The 21723-nt window shown below is 38.3% G+C and overlaps 2 protein-coding genes across 3 annotated transcripts; both read left to right on the forward strand.

The window, feature by feature from the left end:
- The first annotated feature begins 507 nt into the window (after positions 1 to 507).
- Positions 508 to 2929, forward strand: dck (deoxycytidine kinase). The gene is made up of 7 exons (XM_033990199.2): positions 508 to 617; positions 894 to 1009; positions 1933 to 2126; positions 2227 to 2374; positions 2451 to 2566; positions 2644 to 2743; positions 2850 to 2929. The coding sequence occupies exons 1-7, from the start codon at positions 527 to 529 to the stop codon at positions 2874 to 2876; spliced, it is 792 nt and encodes a 263-aa protein (XP_033846090.1). The 5' UTR covers positions 508 to 526; the 3' UTR covers positions 2877 to 2929.
- Positions 2930 to 3892: 963 nt separating this feature from the next.
- Positions 3893 to 21389, forward strand: LOC117392177 (electrogenic sodium bicarbonate cotransporter 1-like). Of its 2 annotated transcripts, XM_055231984.1 has the most exons (27): positions 3948 to 4261; positions 6108 to 6181; positions 6765 to 6941; positions 9931 to 10063; positions 10994 to 11154; positions 11232 to 11411; positions 11554 to 11649; positions 11940 to 12016; positions 12652 to 12809; positions 12882 to 12969; positions 13760 to 13914; positions 14093 to 14221; positions 14299 to 14473; positions 15344 to 15477; positions 15957 to 16219; positions 16626 to 16678; positions 16764 to 16949; positions 17123 to 17236; positions 17731 to 17892; positions 17972 to 18150; positions 18338 to 18410; positions 18721 to 18789; positions 18880 to 19053; positions 19129 to 19293; positions 19386 to 19479; positions 19798 to 19875; positions 19962 to 21389. In XM_055231984.1, exons 1-26 carry the CDS (start codon positions 4242 to 4244, stop codon positions 19839 to 19841), a joined length of 3333 nt encoding a protein of 1110 aa, XP_055087959.1. In that variant the 5' UTR covers positions 3948 to 4241; the 3' UTR covers positions 19842 to 19875; positions 19962 to 21389. The 2 variants fall into 2 exon arrangements, with proteins under 2 accessions (XP_055087958.1, XP_055087959.1); XM_055231983.1 differs by lacking the exon at positions 11554 to 11649 and having other exon boundaries at positions 3893 to 4261.
- The last annotated feature ends 334 nt before the right edge of the window (positions 21390 to 21723 follow it).

The following is a 21723-nucleotide window of genomic DNA, read 5'->3' on the forward strand; positions in this document are numbered from 1 at the left end:
ATTTTCACTGAGGGCCACATCAACAAAATGGTTGCTCTCAAAGGGCCAGATGTAACTGTAAGATAAATGTCACTACGTTTTAATCTTGTTAATTAACCGTTTGTATATTTATTACTTATTCAAGTTACAAATATTGCATATGGATTTGCATAGACATGAAAAAAAATGGCTGTTTTAACTGTGTATCCCCTGATGAACTGACATTTTAAGACAGTCATACCTTTTAATTTACTTTGTCTTGGGCCACATAAAATGATGTGGCGGGTCGTGTTTGGCCCGCGGACCTTGAGTTTCACACATATGATCTATAGTGAATGGGAAGGGGGGGGGGACCATGTATTTGCAGATCCATGAGTCCTGCAGACCAGCCTCCAGCGCGCAGGAGGTGGAGTTTCCTCTCTGCAGGGGCGCATCATTTCCGTATTGGTTTAGTTACCGCCAAAGTTTAAACAAGCAGACAGACGCGGGATACTGGACAAGACAGTCTCCTTGTGCTGCTTTTACAAGAAAAACTCTTTCATCAAAAATGTCTTTAACGCCGAAAAGATCCCGCTCTGAAATTTTGGACGATTCAATGGAAAAAAGAATAAAGCGCATCTCAATCGAAGGAAACATTGGTACGTTTGATGTTCTGATCTACCTTTGCAACTTATAAAATACTTCTTTTGTTATGTTGATGATTATATTTCTATGTTTTGCATGTTAAATTGATAGTTCTTCTGTAAACGCATGTGCATAAGGAGTAAGGACGCGCGTCTCTTTGGTGTTTTAGTGTAAAATGTCTTAATGATTCTCAACAATGTAAAACAACAATCTGCAGATTCGCTCGTGCATCGTTTGATTGATAATTCCTTTGGTCATGAGTCAAGTGAAGGATTTGTCTTTGTGCACAGCGGCGGGAAAGTCCACATTTGTGCGCCTTTTGGAGAAGGAGAGCGCGGACTGGGAGGTGGTGCCAGAGCCCATCGCCAGGTGGTGCAATGTTCAAAGAAATGACAATGACTTTGAGGTACAGTCAAGAATATTACAAGTATTCTGTCCTAGAACCCTATGATTGTCAAACTCTTGTACAAGACTCTTAAACTTGGGTAAGAAAGTGATAGTCCATCTCCACAAAGTGACAACTGTTCAGTGCTGATTTGGTGTGCAGCTGCAATCTGAAAATATATCTGCACTTGTGACACCATTCACAGCCCCAGAGCAACAGATGGTCCCAGGCTGGAGAAAATGGACATACCATTCTTGGGAAAAACACTTCCTCCACTAACTATTGGAGGAAACGTCTCCAGAGATTATTTTTAATGCCATTTTCTGTAGACTGCTCTCAAAATATCCTGATCTATATTTGAGTAAAAAATAAAACAAAGATGACCAACATTTTAAACAATTGTTACCCAGAATAAAGGGCTTTTTCTGTTGTAAAAGTACAGCACATTGTGTGAAGTACATTTTATTACACTGCTGAGTAATGTGGCCTTAATCATAATCAGGGTGCTGATTAATGACATGTTTGCCATGTTGTGTCCCGTCAACCTGAACCTGTTAAATGGGAACTTGAGAATAATAATTGGAACTAGATTTTAAGTGTGTGTAAAAAGTAGATTAATTATTGAATTTACTGCAGAAATGTAATTGCATCCATCTAAATTGAGGTGAAACTGTGTATTGTGCTGCCCTTCTCTACAAAATGCCTTAAAGTATTGATATTATTGATTTATTATTATTTAATGGATTTATGATATAGACATAGTTACTGTGCAAATTAATATTAACTGGTTTGTTGGAAATTAACTCACCAAATTCTGCTTTGTTTTCTTTATTTTAGGCTGTGACTTTATAATAATGCAATACACAATACAGGTTTCAACCCATTTTGTGAAGTTATTTACATTAAACAATCAGACTAAACTAATAACTACGTATGTTTTTTAGGAGCTGAGCACGTCTCAGAAAAGTGGAGGTAACGTGTTGCAGCTCATGTATGACAAGCCGGAGAGGTGGGCCTACACTTTCCAGAGCTACGCCTGCATCAGCCGAGTCCGAGCCCAGATGCGATCGGCCAATGGGAAGCTTAGAGATGCTGAGAACCCTGTCCAGTTTTTTGAGCGGTCTATCTACAGTGACCGGTATCAGCAGTAATCAAATACAAGAAGTATATAATGAGACGTGACACGACTGATTTATAATGCTGGCTTTATTTTCCGCCTGTTCTTGCCTTTGCCATAGGTACATCTTTGCGTCCAACCTTTATGAGAGCGAGTGCATGAATGACACAGAATGGTCCGTCTACCAGGACTGGCACAGTTGGCTTCATTCTCAGTTTGGCAAACACATAGAATTAGATGGGATTGTGTATCTCAGAGCAACTCCAGAGGTATTATAACATGATTTCTTTGTTAACCTATGTTGTTTTAATAGCCTAATAATGTATTTTGTATTTTATTCTATAGAAATGCTTGGAACGATTACATTTAAGAGGCAGAGAGGAGGAGCAAGAGATCCCTCTGGAATATTTGGAGAAACTTCACTTTAAACATGAGAGCTGGCTACAGCACAAGACCATGACGTAAGCACATTTTCCACGAATACATGCTTGGATGAAACCATAATCAAATTGAACTTTTATATTTGTTATGTTGATAGCATGGAATTTGAGTATCTCAGCGAAGTGCCTGTTTTGACAATTGACGTAAATGAAGAGTTTGCACGTAATAAAAACAAAGGCACAGACATGATTGAAAAGGTGAGGCACGATGTGAAAGATTTCTTGTCCTATTTTCTGAGTATTAATGTATAAGTTAAGAAGGGTCTCGTTATTTAGAGTAACAGTACTGTGTTTGTCTTTCCAGGTGAAGGAGTTCTTGAGCACACTATAGACTTGATGAACACAAACTAACTTGGCCTCAATAGTTGGAGCTGGTTTGACCGCATTATCACTGTTATGTTTTACTTTTTACTTGGAAAAATGTTTTTAAACAATTGTTTTTTATTAACAAATGTACTAAAATTGCATGTGGACTGTTGTTATATTTATGAGAAATGATCAAATCATGTCATCAAATGTGTAAATATTTCTGAAAGCTTATTAAATATTTGAATCTTTTATATATAGCCTATTGTAGGGGTACTTAAACGGCTAAATGTATTGTAATAGGCCTAGTTCAAACAATCAAACATTTGTAAGATTAATATTAAGGTAAACAGTTAAAATGAAATAAATGAAAATGGACACTTAAAAACAATAAATAAAGTAATAATTATGTTTTGTTTTTTTTATTCAGTATTATTAACAATATAGTAAAGAATCTCTTTAAATAATTGATGGTATATTAATAGTAAGGTAAACAGTTAAAATGCATATTGTCTTACATAAAATAAATGAAAATGGGCACTTAAAACAATAAATAAAGTAATAATTATGTTTTTGTTACTCAGTATTATTAACAATACAGTAAAGTATAATGTCATTAAATAATTGAAGGTATAAATAATCCCGATAATAACAAAACATCAAGGAACTCATCATAAATTAATAATATAATAATAAATATATAAAAATATGACATTGCATGAAATTGTTATTAAGGCAAATTAATAATAGAATAATAAATAAATAAAAATATGAGATTACATTAAATTGTTACTAAGGCTAATTAATAATATAATAATAAATAAAAATATGACATTACATTAAATTGTTATTAAGGCAAATTAATAATACAATATTTTTATTTTTTTTAAATGACATTGCATTAAATTGTTATTAAGGCAAATTAATAATACAATAATATATTTTTTTTTAAATGACATTACATAAAATTGTTATGGAGGCAAAGTGAGTTTTGGCTGGTAGAGTGAAAGTGAATAAAACCCAAACAAACAGTAGTGTTTTGTGCGCGTCAGGAGGAGTTTGTGACCTCCAGCCCTCCGTAGCGTCACAGGAGGAGCAGGAGGAGGGATGGGGCTTTAAATATGGAAAAAAGACACGCTGCGCTCCAACTCTTCACACTTTGAGAAGAAATGTCGATCAAGATGTTTCTTCAGCACGAGTTTACGCCGTGTGGCACATTATGAGGACAGTGTGGTGCAGTTTCAGATGATTTTTGTAGAGTCAGGCAGCTCCAGCAGATCAACTTCCCCACTTTTTGAGTCACAACTTTAGAGGCGCGTCAACTGTTGTGTTTGTCTAAACCTGATCAAGCCGAACCTACGACACGACTACTCAACTCTACTTTTACACCATGGCATCGGAAAAAAACAAGTAAGTGGACAGTTTCAGTGTTTTGTTGTTTGTTTTTCTCTACTCAACATGTAAAGTTTTGGAGTAGGTGACACATTTTGCGCTTTCATTTGACCAGGTGGCAACTTTCTGCTCAGTCATGTCACTGTTGATGTATATTTCAGATCCATTTTTACGTATTTGAATAATAAAATGTCTTTCTTATCCCATTCCTTAGCACTTTACGTGTTCTCTGTGTGTGTACCATCTACATTTCGACAGCCCAGCATTACCTCCATTCTCTGCTCTGAACGGCTCGGTAATCTATTTATCCAAGAAGCTGTCACTTTGAATTACAGAGACGCGGTTACGTGGCTCGGCAGCAACTTTATGAATAAAGCCGTGTGTAGGGAGCATGTGCCCCCTTCACCATGTGGCTTTACGCAGAAGAGTATATTTGAACCTTGGCGAGTCTGTGCGTCAACGTTGCGCAATTACGCCGATGCCAAACGCGGAAACATGTAGCCTATTCCCATTTCTTTTGCTTCTTTGTGTTACACGGGAATGCCCAGTGTGCGTCTGTCTTTGATGCACATTTCAAACGAATGAGTGAGTTTCTCTATCACAGGTGTGGACACTGAAGGCGGTGTGAATCACAGCTTTCTTCAGGTTACTCCACTCTTTCCACTCGTAGGCCTATATTTTTTACCCTCAAGCCTTGCTATCTTTCTCTCCTTTTGTTTGAAACTAACTACAAATTCTACCTACTCAATGTGTTTTCCCTTTTTTCAGCAAAAAGGCATCTTGCAGTTTCCTCTTCCATTCAGAACACATTACTATAAACTTGACTATCATTGAGCATGCACAGAATAAAACACTGAGATTATTGTAGACTTACATATAAACAACAACATATAAAACCCTAAGTGATATTCTAAAGTTTCTGATTGTGACCACATGCGGCTTAACCTGGCTGTTGGGGTTGTACGCATCATTCTGAAAGAGATTGGGATGATCCCTGATCTTGAGCGACTGATCCAGTCTCCTCACGCACTGTCAGCTTTAGCCCCATGAGGTCAACGAGGGGCACCTAGGATGAGATGGAGATGACCGCTGTGACTAATGTTCATCTGAATCAGTTGACCTATAGTACAGTTTCATATTTGTAGAGCGAGGATTAAGGATTTGAAGATTTCATGAAGGTGGTAGCCAATATTTAATTTATTTTCTATCTCTTGGACCTTTTGTATCTTCTTGGGAATTTGGTTCCCATCCAGGATTGTTAATGGTGCATTCGGAGTGCATCCTTGTATTTTGTGTTGGCTTTGCTTTATAAGGGTGTCTGTGTTCTGTGTAGACGTGGTAAAATCGTCACATGGGGCCAGTAGTAAACGTGCAACTTGAGCTGCTACTGTGAGCAGTTCCTCAAGCCCTGTGGAGCATGACATGTGCTCAGACAACACATCCTGACCCTGCTATATAATAAACAAATATGCGTTTGTCACTTGTGTTTGTAGGCAACTGTATAAACTGGAATTCAGTGCCTTGTCAGAAACTTTTATTTGAAAACAATAGATTTGTGTCAATACGTTGTCTCTAGTTGGTGGAGGTTTAATTACTGAGACTCCAATTTGTGCAACTTTGTCCTTTTTTTTCTTCCTTTGTCTCTTCCAAAGATATGATAGGCATTCACTTGGGAATATAATATGTAGTGTCCTCCCAGACAATGTTTACAGTACTGCTACATCTACCCATAGCTAAGCCAGAGTTTTAAAGTTTATTTTTTTCCTTTTGACAGTGCCTCCCCAGTTATAGAATAGACCAGTTTTTAATTAAAGTAGTTATAAAATGTGACAGTGTTTCTCTTGCGCTTGATTGTTTCTTGAAGAGTGGAGGATGAAGCCGTTTTGGACAGAGGAGCAGCCTTTGTCAAGCATGTCTGTGATGAAGAGGAGGTAGAAGGTATGTAAAAAGATTAGCATGGACTAGTGCTGCAAATTAACCTATATCCATACTATGGCATATTAATATATAAAAGAAATATCACTGGTAAAATGTAGAAAAAGTTGCTATCATAAATGCTTTTGTTTTCAGTTTAAGTTTGTTACTGTGACACAGTTTTACTATTAAAGTCATTAAAGAGTATTTTGAGCACATTCATTACTCATCATACTGCTGGTTTTAGTGCAATAGTGTAACCTCTCATGTGTATTTCAATCTATTATTTTGACGCTCTTATGTACAACAAGTTTGTTGTTGTTAGTAATGACTTCCTGACATTCAGTTGCCATTTCCTGTATGAGCTTATAGGAAGTGATAGTTTACAGCTACGTCTGATTGATGATCCTCCAGAGAAGTGTATCACTCAACTGTATTATGTAAGCCTCATGGAACAATGTGTCAAAGAATGTGCCTTGTTCCGTGACAAAAGTCTTGTGTTTATGTTGTTAAAGTGCTCAGACAGATTGTACAACAAGGATTACTTTCTTTAACCAGCGCATCTACATCGTCTGTACTCACTGCTGAAATCTGTTTTGTTGGGCAGGTCACCACACTGTGTACATTGGAGTGCATGTTCCTAAGAGCTACCGCCGGAGGAGGCGCCACCGGCGCAAGTCCAGCCATAAAGAGAAGAAAGAAAGGACAGAACACACCACAGAGGGATACAAATCAGATGGAGACAATGCAGATGACTGTGTTTCAAGTGTCCTCAAACCTCTCAGTGAGTATCAGCACATTCACCAGTTCTGCAAGCAGACCAAGCTGGTGCCAAAACCAAAACCTCAAACCTTTTATTAACAGATTTAATATAATCATGTTAATCTGAAAATTATGCTGCTTGGTGGTGTTTTATACAGTACTTTGACTTAAGAGCCTTCCAATCTATAGGTTTGTAGTAAATGATTATTTTTGTATACAGTTTTCCCATAGTCATAAAATTATACAGATAAACAAAACGCATTCACACACTATGGGAGGCCTTCTATGCTGCAGCACAACAGATGCTGTCTTATATCAAAGCTTCCTCATAAAATAGCATGATAACCATTAATCCCATGATTGTTTCTAGAGAAGGATAAATTCTAAGAGTCTTTAGATATCTTGGCTCAGTCTTAACCTTGAACACGTGAATGTTTTGTTCTAGCAATTGAGATGTGTATTAACATTTGAATTCTATCCTTTAGGGCAATGTAACACAACTAAAATGGAGCAATACCTTCTGAATTTTGGCCATTTCTTTGAAAAGTCAATAGATGGATTGCATCTTAATCACCACAGGGAGTCATTAGAGTTGTAATAGTTATAATTTAATCCTTAAATGAAAATCCAAAGCAGTATGTACATTGACATTATGTAGGAAACATTTAAAATAATGAATTATTTGCAGAGGTAATGGAAAGACAAGTGCCCTATTGTTTGGACATGTACACGTTACATGGATAGGCAAACTGAGCATGGGTAAGCTTAAAAATTAATGCATTTTTGTGAAACATCTACTTCAGCAAGACATAAGGGATACAACAAAAGACAAAACATCTTGTAATGACACGTTTTGCACTGTTGTCATTTTAAGCAGTTTACTCACTGAGTACCCATGCACTGGAGTAATCCTCTTCATGCTGCTATCTCACTAACTCTGTAATCCTGCCGTGTTACACTCAGGTGCAGATCAGTGTGTATGCTTAGTCATTCTTTGGAATGATAAGAGTTGCTGCATAAGTTGTATCTAATTTATTACTTCTCCGGGGCCATAATGTGTTGCAATCAGCTTTTTAGTAGTACAATGGAAACAAATGCAGGATATATATATATATATATATATATATTACATTACACACCACATCAAACTAAACCTGGTCTAGATCAGGATTAAACCAAGAATAGACCAGGACTAAACTAAGAATGAAAAAGAACCAAAAAAAAGTCTACCTTAGGTAATGCACTCTCACTGTCACCCATACTTGAATTAAGTACTCTCCCAGGTTCAAATACTCTGTTGTCTGGTGGCGTCAGATTGGTAGAGTTGTACGTGTACTACCAGCACTGTCTGTTGCTATAGGTGGTGTTTTAATGTGTGGGTTATGTGAGCCAGACAACATAGGCACAGTGATTAGAGCCTGGTGCACGTTTTGCTGTTTTGCCATCTTTATGAAGCAGCATAATACTGTTTATTTTACCAGACCCTGTGAAGCTGTCCACTTGAACATGTGTGTAACTACAACAAAAGTGTGGTTTCCATTGATAACAGTCGTGAACTTGAAAAGCACACATAGTGTTGTGGAAAATGCCAAGTTAAAAGTCAAGTTCTGCGAGTGCGAAAGACCCCATGGCAATAAGGGAAAATTGTGTGTTTTTATGTTTTGGGTTAACTGCTATGATGGTGCTTTAGGGTGTGCTCAAACGTGCAAATGTACCACATAAAAACTGTTATTAAACAAGGACTAAACCAAGGACTAAACCCTGACCTAAACCTAGAAAGTCAAGAGACTAACCCAGGACTAGAACAGGACCAAACAAAGTCTGCCTCAGGACTAAACCGGGCTCTCATACCTGTGCCACAGCAGGACAAGTGTGAACATACTCTTAGACATTTTTTGACCACCACCTTAAGAACATTCTTTTTTTAGTTTTAAGTAATTAAGATCAACCTTTCTACAGCAGTAAAACATGTCCAGCTACTATTTTAGTAACAAGCTACCTAAATAAAGCCTGGATACATGTGGAGGATTAAGAGTTTAAAGGCACCAATACCATGTCAAGGAATGGAAATGTTCCTTAACTCTCTTACCTTGCACTTTGTCTCATCAATTATGAGTTGCACAACTTCTCAGAAGGGACAACAGTGTGTTTTTCCTAATGAATAACACATTACATACAGCCTGGACCTCAGAAAAAAGAGTGTAATTGCATTTGGAAAAAAATGTACCTGAGAAAGTTGTTTTTCGTAGTTTATCGGCTCCCACCGAATACCTTTCAATAGCTGGCCTTTATTACTAATAATATCCATAAATAATGTCTACAACAAATCCTTTTTTCAGTCACTCACTTGTTGTCTCTTCATATCACTGCTATCTTTTTGACTGAAATTATATTATGGTGTATCATTAGCCCATGCTTAAAACATTTTTTTTTGGCGCTTGATGAATATCATGTTTTACACTCTTGCACATCTAATTTCCCTGAGAAATCTGTCACCATAGTGTTACTTAAGCCATACCTGCTTGTCATGCCCTGATCTCATAAGATCTCAGGTGCTCAGCAAGGCTGGGCCTGGTTAGTACTTGGATGGGAGACCGCTGGGTCACATCAGGGGCCACAGTGGAGTGCCAGTGTTGTGTCCTTAAGCAAGGCACTTCACCCACATTGCGTAATATGAATCTGGTGTGTGTGTGTGTGCGTGCCTGAGTGGTGGTTGAGGTCGATGGCGCAGATTAGCAGCTTCGCTTCCATCAGTCTGGCCCAGGGCAGCTCAGGTTACAATAGTAGCTTACCACCAAGTGTGGAGTGAATGAATAATGTAATGTGAAGCGTCTTGAAAGGTGCTATGTAAATCCAATGATCCATCAACAATTATGATCACCTAGGTTTCATTCATGGGGCATTGTTTGCCGTAATTCTGTGGTATAATACTATATTTTTAGCAGAAATTGTATACAGAATAAACAAGCAACTTAAAGTTGCTTTTAATCTTATACTTTATTTTCTTGCAGTTTCTCCAGCTGAGAGAATCAGGTTTATCCTGGGAGAAGACGATGATGGCCCTCCGCCTCCACAGCTCTTCACTGAGCTGGATGAACTACTGTCTGTGGATGGACAGGAGATGGAGTGGAAGGAGACGGCCAGGTTAGCTACAACAGTAAATTCCAGCCACACCTCCAATGCTAAACACAGATTGTAGTGGAGAAAAGACTGTGTCTTTGTGTACATGGAGGAAAAGCTGCACCTTACTGAACACCCAGTTGGTGCTTATCTGATTTACGCTGAGTCAGGCAGAGGAAGTGAAACAAACACCCACAACTAGAGTAAGCGCTTGAGATTTGTATTTATAGTTGAAACAATGGAACTTTTAATAAATGAGAATGTCATTTATTCCATAAATAGAACACTTGAACTATATATTTTGTTTCCAATATCCTATATCCAATATCCTATATATTTTTTTCCACAAGCTTGGTGCAGCGTTAGATGGCACATAAAGGGTTAACAATGCAGCATCTTTTTTGTTAAATGTTTGGAATAATTCAGTATAGGCAGCAAAACAGTGTTACTGAATGTGGTCAGGTAGAGTTGTGCAGGTGCCTGTTACTTTCACTGGTTAAAGATGGTGTTACTGAAGCAGGTGGATGAGATCAGTGTTCTTCTTGTCCTCTGTATGGCACATAGTCGTAGCCAGAGGGTCATTTTATCCCCACAAGAAACCCCATCCACAGTGCTCACAAAATGGCCCTTTGTCCTATAGTTCCGCCTGTTTGCAGTCAGATGTAGCAAGACCCAGACATGCCTACATGCATTTATACATGTCTGTTTACATGTCTGATGATTTATTTCTTTTTTCTATGCTTCCCCCATTCCTATCATGTGAACTGTAGCCAATTCACAACAGCGAAAGTGTTTAGTAAAGAAACAAGAACCCCTTCATGTCGCCTTTTGTCTGTGGCCCATATAGGAGCAACAGTTGTTTTTCAAACAGTTCACATGCCTGTCCAATATTTAAATTCCCTAGAAGTCATCTGTCGACCTAGCAATTTTATGTAATCATTATTTTTTTTCTAGATGGATCAAGTTTGAGGAGAAAGTGGAGAAAGGTGGAGAGCGCTGGAGTAAACCCCATGTGGCTACACTGTCCCTACACAGTCTGATGGAACTCAAGACATGTATTGAGCAGGGTACAATCATGCTTGACCTGGAAGCCACCACACTGCCTCAAGTTGTTGGTAAGTCGCCAAATATTTCAACTTGGACTCTTTTCTTGAAGCCCACTATATTTGTCGATCCATTTCGTTTATAACAGAGGTGATCACAGACAGCCAGATCGAGAGTGGACAGCTGAAGCCTGACCTGAAGGAGAAGGTCATGTACACTTTGCTGAGAAAACACCGGCATCAAACAAAGAAATCCAACTTGCGTTCACTTGCAGACATTGGCAAAAGTGTTTCAAGCGCAAGTAGACTGTTTTCTAACCCTGAAAATGGTAAATTAAAACCTCAGATTTGTCTTGACTTCCTGAACTTGTTTCATTGTGGACTCGTTTCACAATCTTTCTGTTTTCTTTTTTCCTCCCTCTTTTCGCCTTTGCTGTCCCTGTCTTCTTGCCTAACGGTCATTATCTGTAGTACGCAACCCTCATGAGCATGTGCCTTGTTTAACCCCTCAAGAGTCAGAGGAGCCATGTGAGGAGGTCATAAGAAGCTCCAGCATGGGATACCTCTGTAAGTGAGGTTGCGGCATTCCTTCCCATATGAGCAATAGAGTGCTGCAGTAGTTTTTAACAGTTTCTAGGTCACAGAAGATTTAAACGATAATGGTCAATTGGCACTTTAATCGTTTCTATAGAAGGAAAGTAGTTTAAAATTGTGCAATCTAGCATTCAGTCCCTTTTGCATAGTCTTTCCTATTGTTTCTGGCTATAAAATGCATCAACACCCTTATTTTTCTATAATATTACTATTTAGCCAAATTCTTGTTATGATTTTAAGTTAAGCTTGTCTTGCCTCTGCAGGTAGTCCAACCCCTGCCCACCGAAACCTCACATCCAACAGCTTGAGTGACTTCTCAGATAAGCCAGAAAAAGATCAGGTACATTTATATCCATTCTTCATTCTGCTGGCTCTGAAGGTTTCCACTAACAAAGAGACAGTGTGCTTAGTCATTAAATGACCTTTGTCAGTGCTCGTGTGAGCCTTGTGCTTTGGCAGAGAAGTCCTTGGCTTGGTCTGCTGAACAGTAACAAAAGCTCAGTGTCTGCCATCTTTTTCCTATACACTACTCAGTTTCCTCACATTCACTTTGGCTTGTATTTGAAGTCTTAGGTGAAGTTGTATGATTTAAGTATATAATGGTATAATAACAGTAATTATAATGGTTATAATCAGCCCTGGGTTCAATCTATATCTTGTTGGGCGCTCACTAGTGTTCTCCATGGAGGTGGAACAGTCCCAGCCTCCTAGAAACCAGTCAAGCTTCCAAAAGTGTATTTTTCATTCTTTTTTCACAGACTTTTTGGAAAATTCAAATATTAAGATTTTAAAGGGATGTCGGAGGCCGACCAGCTATGTGATGGCTAATGAATATAAAAGTCTATGGCAGAAATAAATGAATCTCAAAATGGCCGCCACTGTTATTGTCACTGTAGGAATTATAATGTAGATATGACTAATTATAATGTCATTTAAATGTTTTGCAATATTTAAGTCCTTTCCTTTTTAATCTAGCTGAAGAACAAGTTTATGAAGAAACTCCCACGTGATGCTGAAGCTTCAAATGTACTGGTAGGAGAAGTGGATTTCCTGGAAACTCCCTTTGTGGCATTTGTTCGGCTGCAACAGGCAGTCATGCTGGGGGCTTTAACTGAGGTCCCTGTGCCCACAAGGTATACCACTCATCAATGGATAATCAAAGAAATGTGTATATACATATAATGTTATATTTCTGTCCATACAAGGTTCCTGTTTGTCCTCTTGGGTCCCAAAGGAAAAGCAAAGTCTTATCATGAGATTGGGAGGGCCATAGCAACTCTGATGTCTGATGAGGTTTGTTTAACTTAAGTTTATTATCGTGTCCAGGCATGATGCATGTTTTGATATATTTTGTTTGGTGTAGCTTTTGTTGTATTTCTTCCTCTACATGCTAAATTTTTGTCAGGTCATCTTTGTTCCCTGTGTCATTAAATCCTTGTATGTCAATGCCTCTGAGTAGGAAATGTTTTTCAGGATTTCCGCAGGTTAAACTTTATTCTCTGCATGCTTTCCTGTGGTCATAGGTTATCAGTGTTTGCCTTTTTGACTTGTCAGGGTGACACTATAGGCATGAAACATTACTAGTTTAGTTTAGATTATTCTATATTTGACAGAGACCACATACAAATTCATTCATCTTATAAAAAGATGATTTGTACACATGTGTATGTATCACTAAGTTGCAATTACATGTCAGTTTATGAGCTGTTGGCATAACATTAACAAACATATTACATTTTATATATATTATAACTACGTGTAGTAAACTATATGTAGTTTACACATAGAATGTAAAATCTGTTGTTTCAAGGGGAAAATATTGAATGTTTTTTATGACATTAATGAAGGCTTTTTCGTCTCGCTTCTAAGAAATTGTCCGATTATAATTAAGCTATTAGCAACAGATAAAAATTATGGGTAAAGTTAGTTTGTGACAGCGCACAAAATGTTGCTTTAAATTAAATTTCTGAGATTTGAAGACAGAATGAATATGGCATTATCTAACCAAGCTAACCGTGTGATGCAGTATCATGATCAAGATCTTTACAGAATTAAAAATTCAATATATTTCCCCCTCCCTTAGGTTTTTCATGACATTGCCTACAAGGCAAAGAACAGACAGGACCTGCTGGCTGGGATTGAGGAGTTCCTTGATGAGGTCATTGTTCTCCCTCCTGGCGAATGGGACCCTGACATCAGGATAGAGCCCCCTAAATCTCTGCCCTCATCAGACAAGAGGTCTGTGAGATAATCCACATGACTTAACCCATGATAATTCCTAGTGAGCATTAAAGATGCATGTCTTCAAATCCTATACACATGATTATAAACAGTAACAGAACAGTCAGTCTTTAGACTTTCTACAGATATGTATATATTTGGATGTATCTCATTTCAAATGTGCTCAACATTTCAGAAAGAACATGTATTCTGGAGGAGATCCCCCTCATATGAATGGAGATGCTCCCCATGATGCAGGGCACGGTGGAGCAGGTGGAGGTGGAGGAGGACATCAGGTTGGAGAGGAGCTGCAACGCACAAATAAGTAAAAACAGAATCCACTTTTCCTCAGTACATCTTTTAAAGTCTTGGTGTGTGAATATGTATTGTCCCATTTTATAGATTTTGTGGTGGCCTCGTCCTGGATATCAAACGCAAGTTGCCATTTTTTGCCAGTGACTTCTATGATGCTTTGCATATTCAGTCTCTTTCTGCCATCTTGTTCATTTACCTTGGCACCGTCACCAATGCCATAACCTTTGGAGGCTTGCTTGGCGATGCTACAGAAAATATGCAGGTATATCCTTGTTAAATTACGCCTTGCTTTTATAGTAATTTACAATTCACTCATTCAGCTATTTTGGCTCACATTGGTATTGTGCCATAACTGATCAAAAGGCTTTCAACATAGTGTTTTGGTTCCAAGCCTGGGAAAATTGATGGTTAGGCCAAGAACAGCAGCCACAAGAAAAGATGCAAAGGAAACAATTTGGTCTTACTGTTCCTATGGAGCTATATCGTTGCAGCTTAATCAGCTTGTGTTCTCATTGGTCTACTCTGCTCCTTTGCATTTCTAACTCTCCTTGACTTCCAGAGGTTTCCATTGGTTACAGCTGCTATTTAAAACTATTCTAAAGAAAGTCCACATGTGTTTTAATGCACTGAATGGCCTTGTCCATTGAGAAAGGTGCCACTGCTAACCTCTGCGCTGGCTTAGAATGACATCCCAGAAAACCTGCAGTTCATTGGCCTTAAGGATTTACCGAGGCTGTAAATAACCACAGATCCAGATTATGCAGCCACTGTCGCCTCGTCATGGCTCTATTTCCACTGACCTCCGACTCCTCCTGCAGTAGGTGCCAGTCCCGTTAGCTCAAAGCACTCTGTAAAAGAATGCCTATGCCTCCGTGCCCCCTGAAAAGTGGGATGACCCACGCGAAAATACTGTTCACTTTACCGGATAAATGAGAATTAGCTGTGTACTCCGAGTGATTAAAAACAAGCCTTTCCTGATTGACCGTACCAGCAGCTGTTTGATGTGTATAGTGTAAACAGCCTCTTGCAGAGTTTGCACAATTATGTCATTTATGTTTAGACATTTGTAAAGGCCATGCTTATTGTGTAATTGTGGCGGTGTGAATCTCATGTTGTGTGTTGTGTGTTAAAGGGTGTGCTGGAAAGTTTCCTGGGCACAGCACTGACAGGAGCAGTTTTCTGTCTGTTATCCGGACAGCCCCTTACCATTCTCAGCAGCACAGGCCCTGTGCTTGTATTCGAAAAACTCCTGTTTAACTTCAGCCGGTGAGTGTCAACGCAAAAAGCTTTCAGGTTCATGCAAGTACGATTTTAAAACCACCCAAACAAACACCTTACTCTTTTATGTTTTTGTTTTTTTGTTTTTTTAAGCAATATGTTTTCCCATATATTATAAAAAATAGGCCTTGAATAGTGAAATATAGGCTACTGCATGATTTTACCCTGCTGTGGTAATACTAGAAGACTGTAGAAAAACGAACACAATGCTGATTATGTTCCCTTATCAATAATTCACTTTAATTTGTGACTGTAGAATGTTTAGCCATCGTGAGCATGCAAAGGCCCACATCAGTCAGAATCGGCGTTGTAAATCTAGTACCGGTATACACATTTCCTGTTTCCTGTTACTGTAAATGTTTTAATCCATGTCGCCAAACTGGAATCCTTTTTATTTGCACATCATTTCATATTTAATAGTGCGTATTATTCATGACTAATTGCTTGCTTGCTTTGCGGTTCCTCAGAGACAATGACTTTGACTACCTGGAGTTTCGGCTGTGGATAGGCTTGTGGTCGGCCCTGTTCTGTCTGGTGCTGGTCGCCACAGATGCTAGTTTCCTGGTGCAGTACTTCACTCGTTTTACCGAGGAAGGCTTCTCTGCTCTCATCAGCTTCATCTTCATTTATGACGCGTTTAAGAAGATGATCAAGCTGGCTCACCATAACCCTATTCATGCTTACTATGATCCCAATCTCATCACCCAGTATGGCTGCCTGTGTGTACCTGGTATGTTTATTCAATTCACTCCATCCATGGGTTTCAGAATGTTAAAAAGTTTGGACCACTCACTTGGCAATTAATAATTCAAAACTGATTAACTTTTTAAATGGCTAAAAGTCTCTAAATAGGAAACTGAAACAATAAGCAGTCGCCTTGCCTTGTCACTGCAAAATATACATTTCACAAAATCAAATGAACCATTAACTGTTGTGCTACTTTGCCAAGTACACAACCGAAAGTAAATAATGATACTAATAAATGTCAGCTTCTGCTTTTTAATTGGCCTGCTGACTTTTGAATCTGTTTAGAGAAGAAATGCTGACGTACAGCACACAAAATCTATAAAAAGATCTAGTCGTTAAAATGTCCCTCGAACAGTGTAGCTCAAACTGTTTTTTTTTCTCTTTACTAGGCAACAATTCAGAACTCCTTGATCTTTCTGCCTGGACAAACAGTACAGATCTGGTATGTGATCCTCTAACTCGTATGGGCTAAAATATTATTCGCCTTGCACACTTGTGATTCACTCACACAGTCCTGCTTTTTCTAGCCAGTCAATGCCACTTGGGAGTCTCTTACCAGAACACAGTGCTCGAAATACGGTGGCCAGTTAGTTGGTGAGACGTGTGGCTATGTGCCTGACATCACACTCATGTCCTTCATCTTGTTCTTTGGGACCTACACCTGCTCCATGGGTCTGAAGAAGTTCAAGACGAGCCGTTTCTTCCCTACCAGAGTGAGTTGGAATAAAACCTAGATATTGATAAATAACAAAAAGAGTCAGCAGGACAATATCTGCTTTTGTTGTAGACCTAAACATGTGTTGTCCCAAAATATAAGGGAAAGACAAGTGAATGCAGCGGTGAAGGTTGGGAAATTCTTTGACATGATTCTGCTTTTTGTTTTTAGGTGAGGAAGCTCATCAGTGACTTTGCCATCATCTTAACCATTCTTCTTTTCTGTGGTGTGGATGCCTTGATTGGGGTTGACACTCCAAAACTCATTGTGCCAAGTGAATTTAAGGTATAAACAGATTTTTTATGTGCTCTATATTTCTTTTAGTCTAGTACCCCAATGTCTTAAAACAAGGAACATCCAGGTGTGCCTTCTTCTGGTTACCCCAACACTGACAGTGATCCATGTTTCATGAAGAAAGCCTCTGTAATTCCCTCAAAATACCTCTATAATGCTCCCTTTGTAGTTTCCAGTCAGCAGTACCTCTTACCTGAAATGAAAACAGTCTATTCTTTGAGACTGGCCCTAAACTGATGAGAAACATTTGAGCAGAGCACTCTCAGATGCTGTGGACAGGAATGTGCATCAAATAACAGCTTGATTACAGGTGATGTGAGAACATGGGCCTGTGAATAGCAGCAGATATAGAGCATGCTTTGTGGCACAAAAGATTTGTTTTCATGTGAAAAGCAGGGCATTGAAGAGATTGAGATGAAGTGTTATCATCTGGATTTCTTTGCATATTTATTTCACTAATTTCACTCCATTTTCTTTGTGTTCAGCCTACAAGTCCAAAGAGAGGGTGGTTCGTTACTCCTTTTGGAGGAAACCCTTGGTGGGTGTATTTGGCAGCTGCATTGCCTGCTTTGCTGGTTACCATTCTTATCTTCATGGATCAACAAATTACTGCAGTGATTGTCAACAGAAAAGAACACAAACTAAAGGTTGGTATGCACAAACAACTACTACTATTTTAACTTGTATATGATTAAAACATTTATCATTTAATTTGCATTTTTCTAGAAAGGAGCAGGTTATCACTTAGACCTGTTTTGGGTGGCTGTCCTAATGATTGTGTGCTCATTCATGGGTTTGCCGTGGTACGTGGCTGCTACTGTCATCTCTATTGCCCACATCGACTCTCTGAAAATGGAAACGGAGACATCAGCCCCTGGAGAGCAGCCAAAGTTCCTGGGTGTCAGGTAAACTAGTTGTTAATTGGATGTGGTAGATTGTCATAGATCATTCAGTTACATATCTTACCTATACTTTTTGGTGACCATTAATGGCGCAAATGGTAAAATCTGCACAACAGGCTTTATGAAAACTGAAGAAAAGTCAGTCATCAGGCAGTTTAACACCAAATCACATGTGGTTCTTGTTTTCCAGGGAACAAAGGGTCACTGGCATCTTCGTGTTCCTCCTCACTGGACTGTCAGTTTTCATGGCTCCCATTTTGAAGGTACACGTTTTAAAATTGCTGGAAAAAAAATATTGAATTGCTGTTAGGCATTCTTTGGCAAAACTACGACATTGGCAAAGTTTCTCATTTTACATCAAAGACAAATCTTCATCCAATTATGAACGACCAAAAAAAGTAATGTGAGCTCAACTGTTCTTAGATTTTAAGCTCTTGTTAACTCTAAGCTGGTGCCTTATTAGGTTGCTGCAGAACTAAGTGTGACATACCTGGAAACTATTGTGTGTGGTGTGCCTCCTGGTGCACAACTGGAGTATTTCAGCATTTATTTGTTTCTTTTTTTCTTTTGCAGTTTATCCCAATGCCTGTGCTGTATGGTGTGTTTCTGTACATGGGTGTAGCCTCTCTCAATGGAGTCCAAGTGAGTTTTCAAACCATGAACCAATTGCAATGAGACCCTTTTCACTGTCAACTGTCTTGAATCGCTGAATTTATATATTCGATTTTTCAGTTCATGGATCGGTTGCAACTCCTTCTCATGCCAGCCAAACATCAACCTGATCTGATCTACTTGCGTCATGTACCACAGAGAAGAATCCACCTCTTCACCTTCATCCAGGCTCTTTGCCTAGCTCTGCTTTGGGTACTCAAGTCGACTGTGGCCGCTATTATATTCCCAGTCATGGTAAGAACTGATCCTTAATTATCAAAGGGCTTTATGTAAGTATGCTTTAAGTACTTTGCATTTACATTTCAACAGATCCTTGCATTAGTCGCAGTGCGTAAGGCCATGGACTATGTCTTCTCTCAACACGATCTCAGTTATCTCGACGATGTAATACCAGAAAAGGATAAAAAGAAGAAGGAAGATGAGAAGAAAAAGAAAAACAAGAAGAAGGGCAGCATAGATAGTGAAATAGATTATGTGAGTACTTCAACAACAGGCTGTTGCTATTGCAGTGTTTGGAGTGGTAGTGTCCTGTAGACCCTGTGTTAACACTGTCCCTCCTCCCACAGTCTGACTATCCCTACCTTGAAAATGTCCCCAGTATAAAAATTTCCATGGACATGTTGGAGCAGGAGCCCATGTTGAAGAATAAATCTGTGGATAGTGAGTATTAGTGTACCCTAGACTTTACTTGTGTTTTGCTTTGAATTTCTGCACAAAGAAAAAACCTTTTTTTTTTGTTTTCCTTTGGAATTGCCAGACCATATTAACATTAACAGTTAAGAGTGTTAATATGGTGTTTGCTTGCATTTCAATTTGATATTCACCAGATTTCTTCCCTCCGTAATGTAATATCAGTTTATTTGAATCTTGCTTTAATGTGTGGGGTTAAAACAATTTAACAAAAAATAAAAGGGCAAGAAGTGCAGTGCATTTAAAACATTTACATGTAATATTTAATCTTTTCCATCTTCCTCGTAGGAGATGAGTCGCAGATTTTCCTTACCCCTCATTCGGCGTGCTGAACAGTACTTTGAGTCTTCCACAGTGGCCGAGTTGGTGAGTACTAACTTTTTTTTTCTTTGACATATTCAATTTCATTTGAGGTTTGAATTTCTGCTAATGCTTTTCTTTTATTGTTCAAGTCTTGACAGGGGTTCGTATACCAAAGGTTCACCTCAGATACGAATACACTGTGACTCCATGGAAAATGTATTTTTGCAGAAGAAGGGCTCTGAAATCGATCTGTGAATGAATCCATGGGCAATACTATGTTTGGAAATATATATTTTATTTATTTTCTTTTACTAAATGCTTGTTTTTATCATATTTATTGTGATTCAAAACCATTTGAATGTAAGATGTTGAATTTAGTCGGTTGAATGCCTATAAACAATGTTGGTACGATTTAAAATCAAAAATCAATCATACTATTTTATGACAAATGTGATTTTTATGTAGAATGACTTCCTTGTAAAGAGTTACCTGTTCAGGAAAGGAAGTGTTCTGTAACTGTAATTGTTCGACTTGACATTTCTAATTGCACAACGACCAGTCGGACCAGCTTCTCTTTATGGACCAGCTTCTGAAGGCATTGTCTTTTATGTTAGGTTGAACAAAGGAGACGACACAACTCCAAAAAAAATGAGCCCTATAACATTGTCCTTTTAGAAAAAGTTATGAGGCAAGGCTGTATGTTATTCATACACAACCTTTACGTCCAGATCAGCTTCCTCTTAAAATGTGACACTTTACTTGTGTTTAGCACAGAACAAATCAAAAGTTTGATTGTTGTTGTTTTCAAGACCCTTTTCTGTATTCGATACAGTTAATGTGTTACTTTTTCCTGATCATTTTTCCACATTCTCTTTGTATACATTTGGCAGCAAATACTTTATGAATCTTTGGCCTTGCCTCATTATTAAATGTTAATGTATATTGTAATCGGATACATAGTTTTGTTTTCAAATAGAATATTTTGTAATTATATTTTGATATAAATATAATGGAACAAATATTTTCACCTGCTTTGTTATAATCAATGCAATGAATCATATTCACGCTGAACTCTGCGTGACTAGAAATACTAAAAGACTTTGGGTAAACTGCACCATATTTATGAATGCAAGTGCATTCATTTTCTGTTACTATGATCATATTACGTGATATTCTTTGAATGGCTCTAGTGTGCTGAAGAGCTCATAAACTGGACTTTTTGTTGGGGATATTGGCATCTTTTGGTTCTTCAATCAATCAGAAATAACAGTGAGTATAATATGACATTCTTATTAGTAATAGTAAACTTACTTTCTTATTATCGTCTTGGAATGAAATACATCTCTTAACATTGACTTTTTGTGACTTTATAAAGTGTTCATTGTCTCCCATGCAAGTCTGCGTGTTCAGGCAGCACAGTATTTAGCTCCACTCACAACAACTGATTTGACAATGAGCATCTTTTTTTTTTTTTTTTGTTCAAATCATTTTGTACATGACAAGCATGTGTGAAGCAGATTACCTTTTTTAATTATTGATCAGTTTTTGAAATCAATAAAAGACTATGATTCTTAACAACAGTCGTGTGTTATTTCAGTGGTAAGTTAATGCTTTTACTTCATACATCTCAAATAATTGGTCTTTAGTGAGAGCTGCATAGTTTGTCCTATCACAAGAAAAGGATCTGCTATAATGGAAGTTAATTGACTCATCACAGTTTGCTCTTCTTTGCCAAGACAGAAAGCAGAGCACAATGATTCTCATGGCCCCATTTGGCGACACATCAGTGCTTTTCTCTGGCATCAGCTCGTGAGGGTGTCATTTAAAATAAAAGGTGCTGCGAATGTGTTTACAATGGTTCTTCATGGCACAAAGTCATGTGCTCAACACAGGCTGTAGAGGGCAGTGTTG

The sequence above is a fragment of the Periophthalmus magnuspinnatus genome, chromosome 23 (assembly GCF_009829125.3).
Source record: "Periophthalmus magnuspinnatus isolate fPerMag1 chromosome 23, fPerMag1.2.pri, whole genome shotgun sequence".
NCBI lineage: Eukaryota > Metazoa > Chordata > Actinopteri > Gobiiformes > Gobiidae > Periophthalmus > Periophthalmus magnuspinnatus.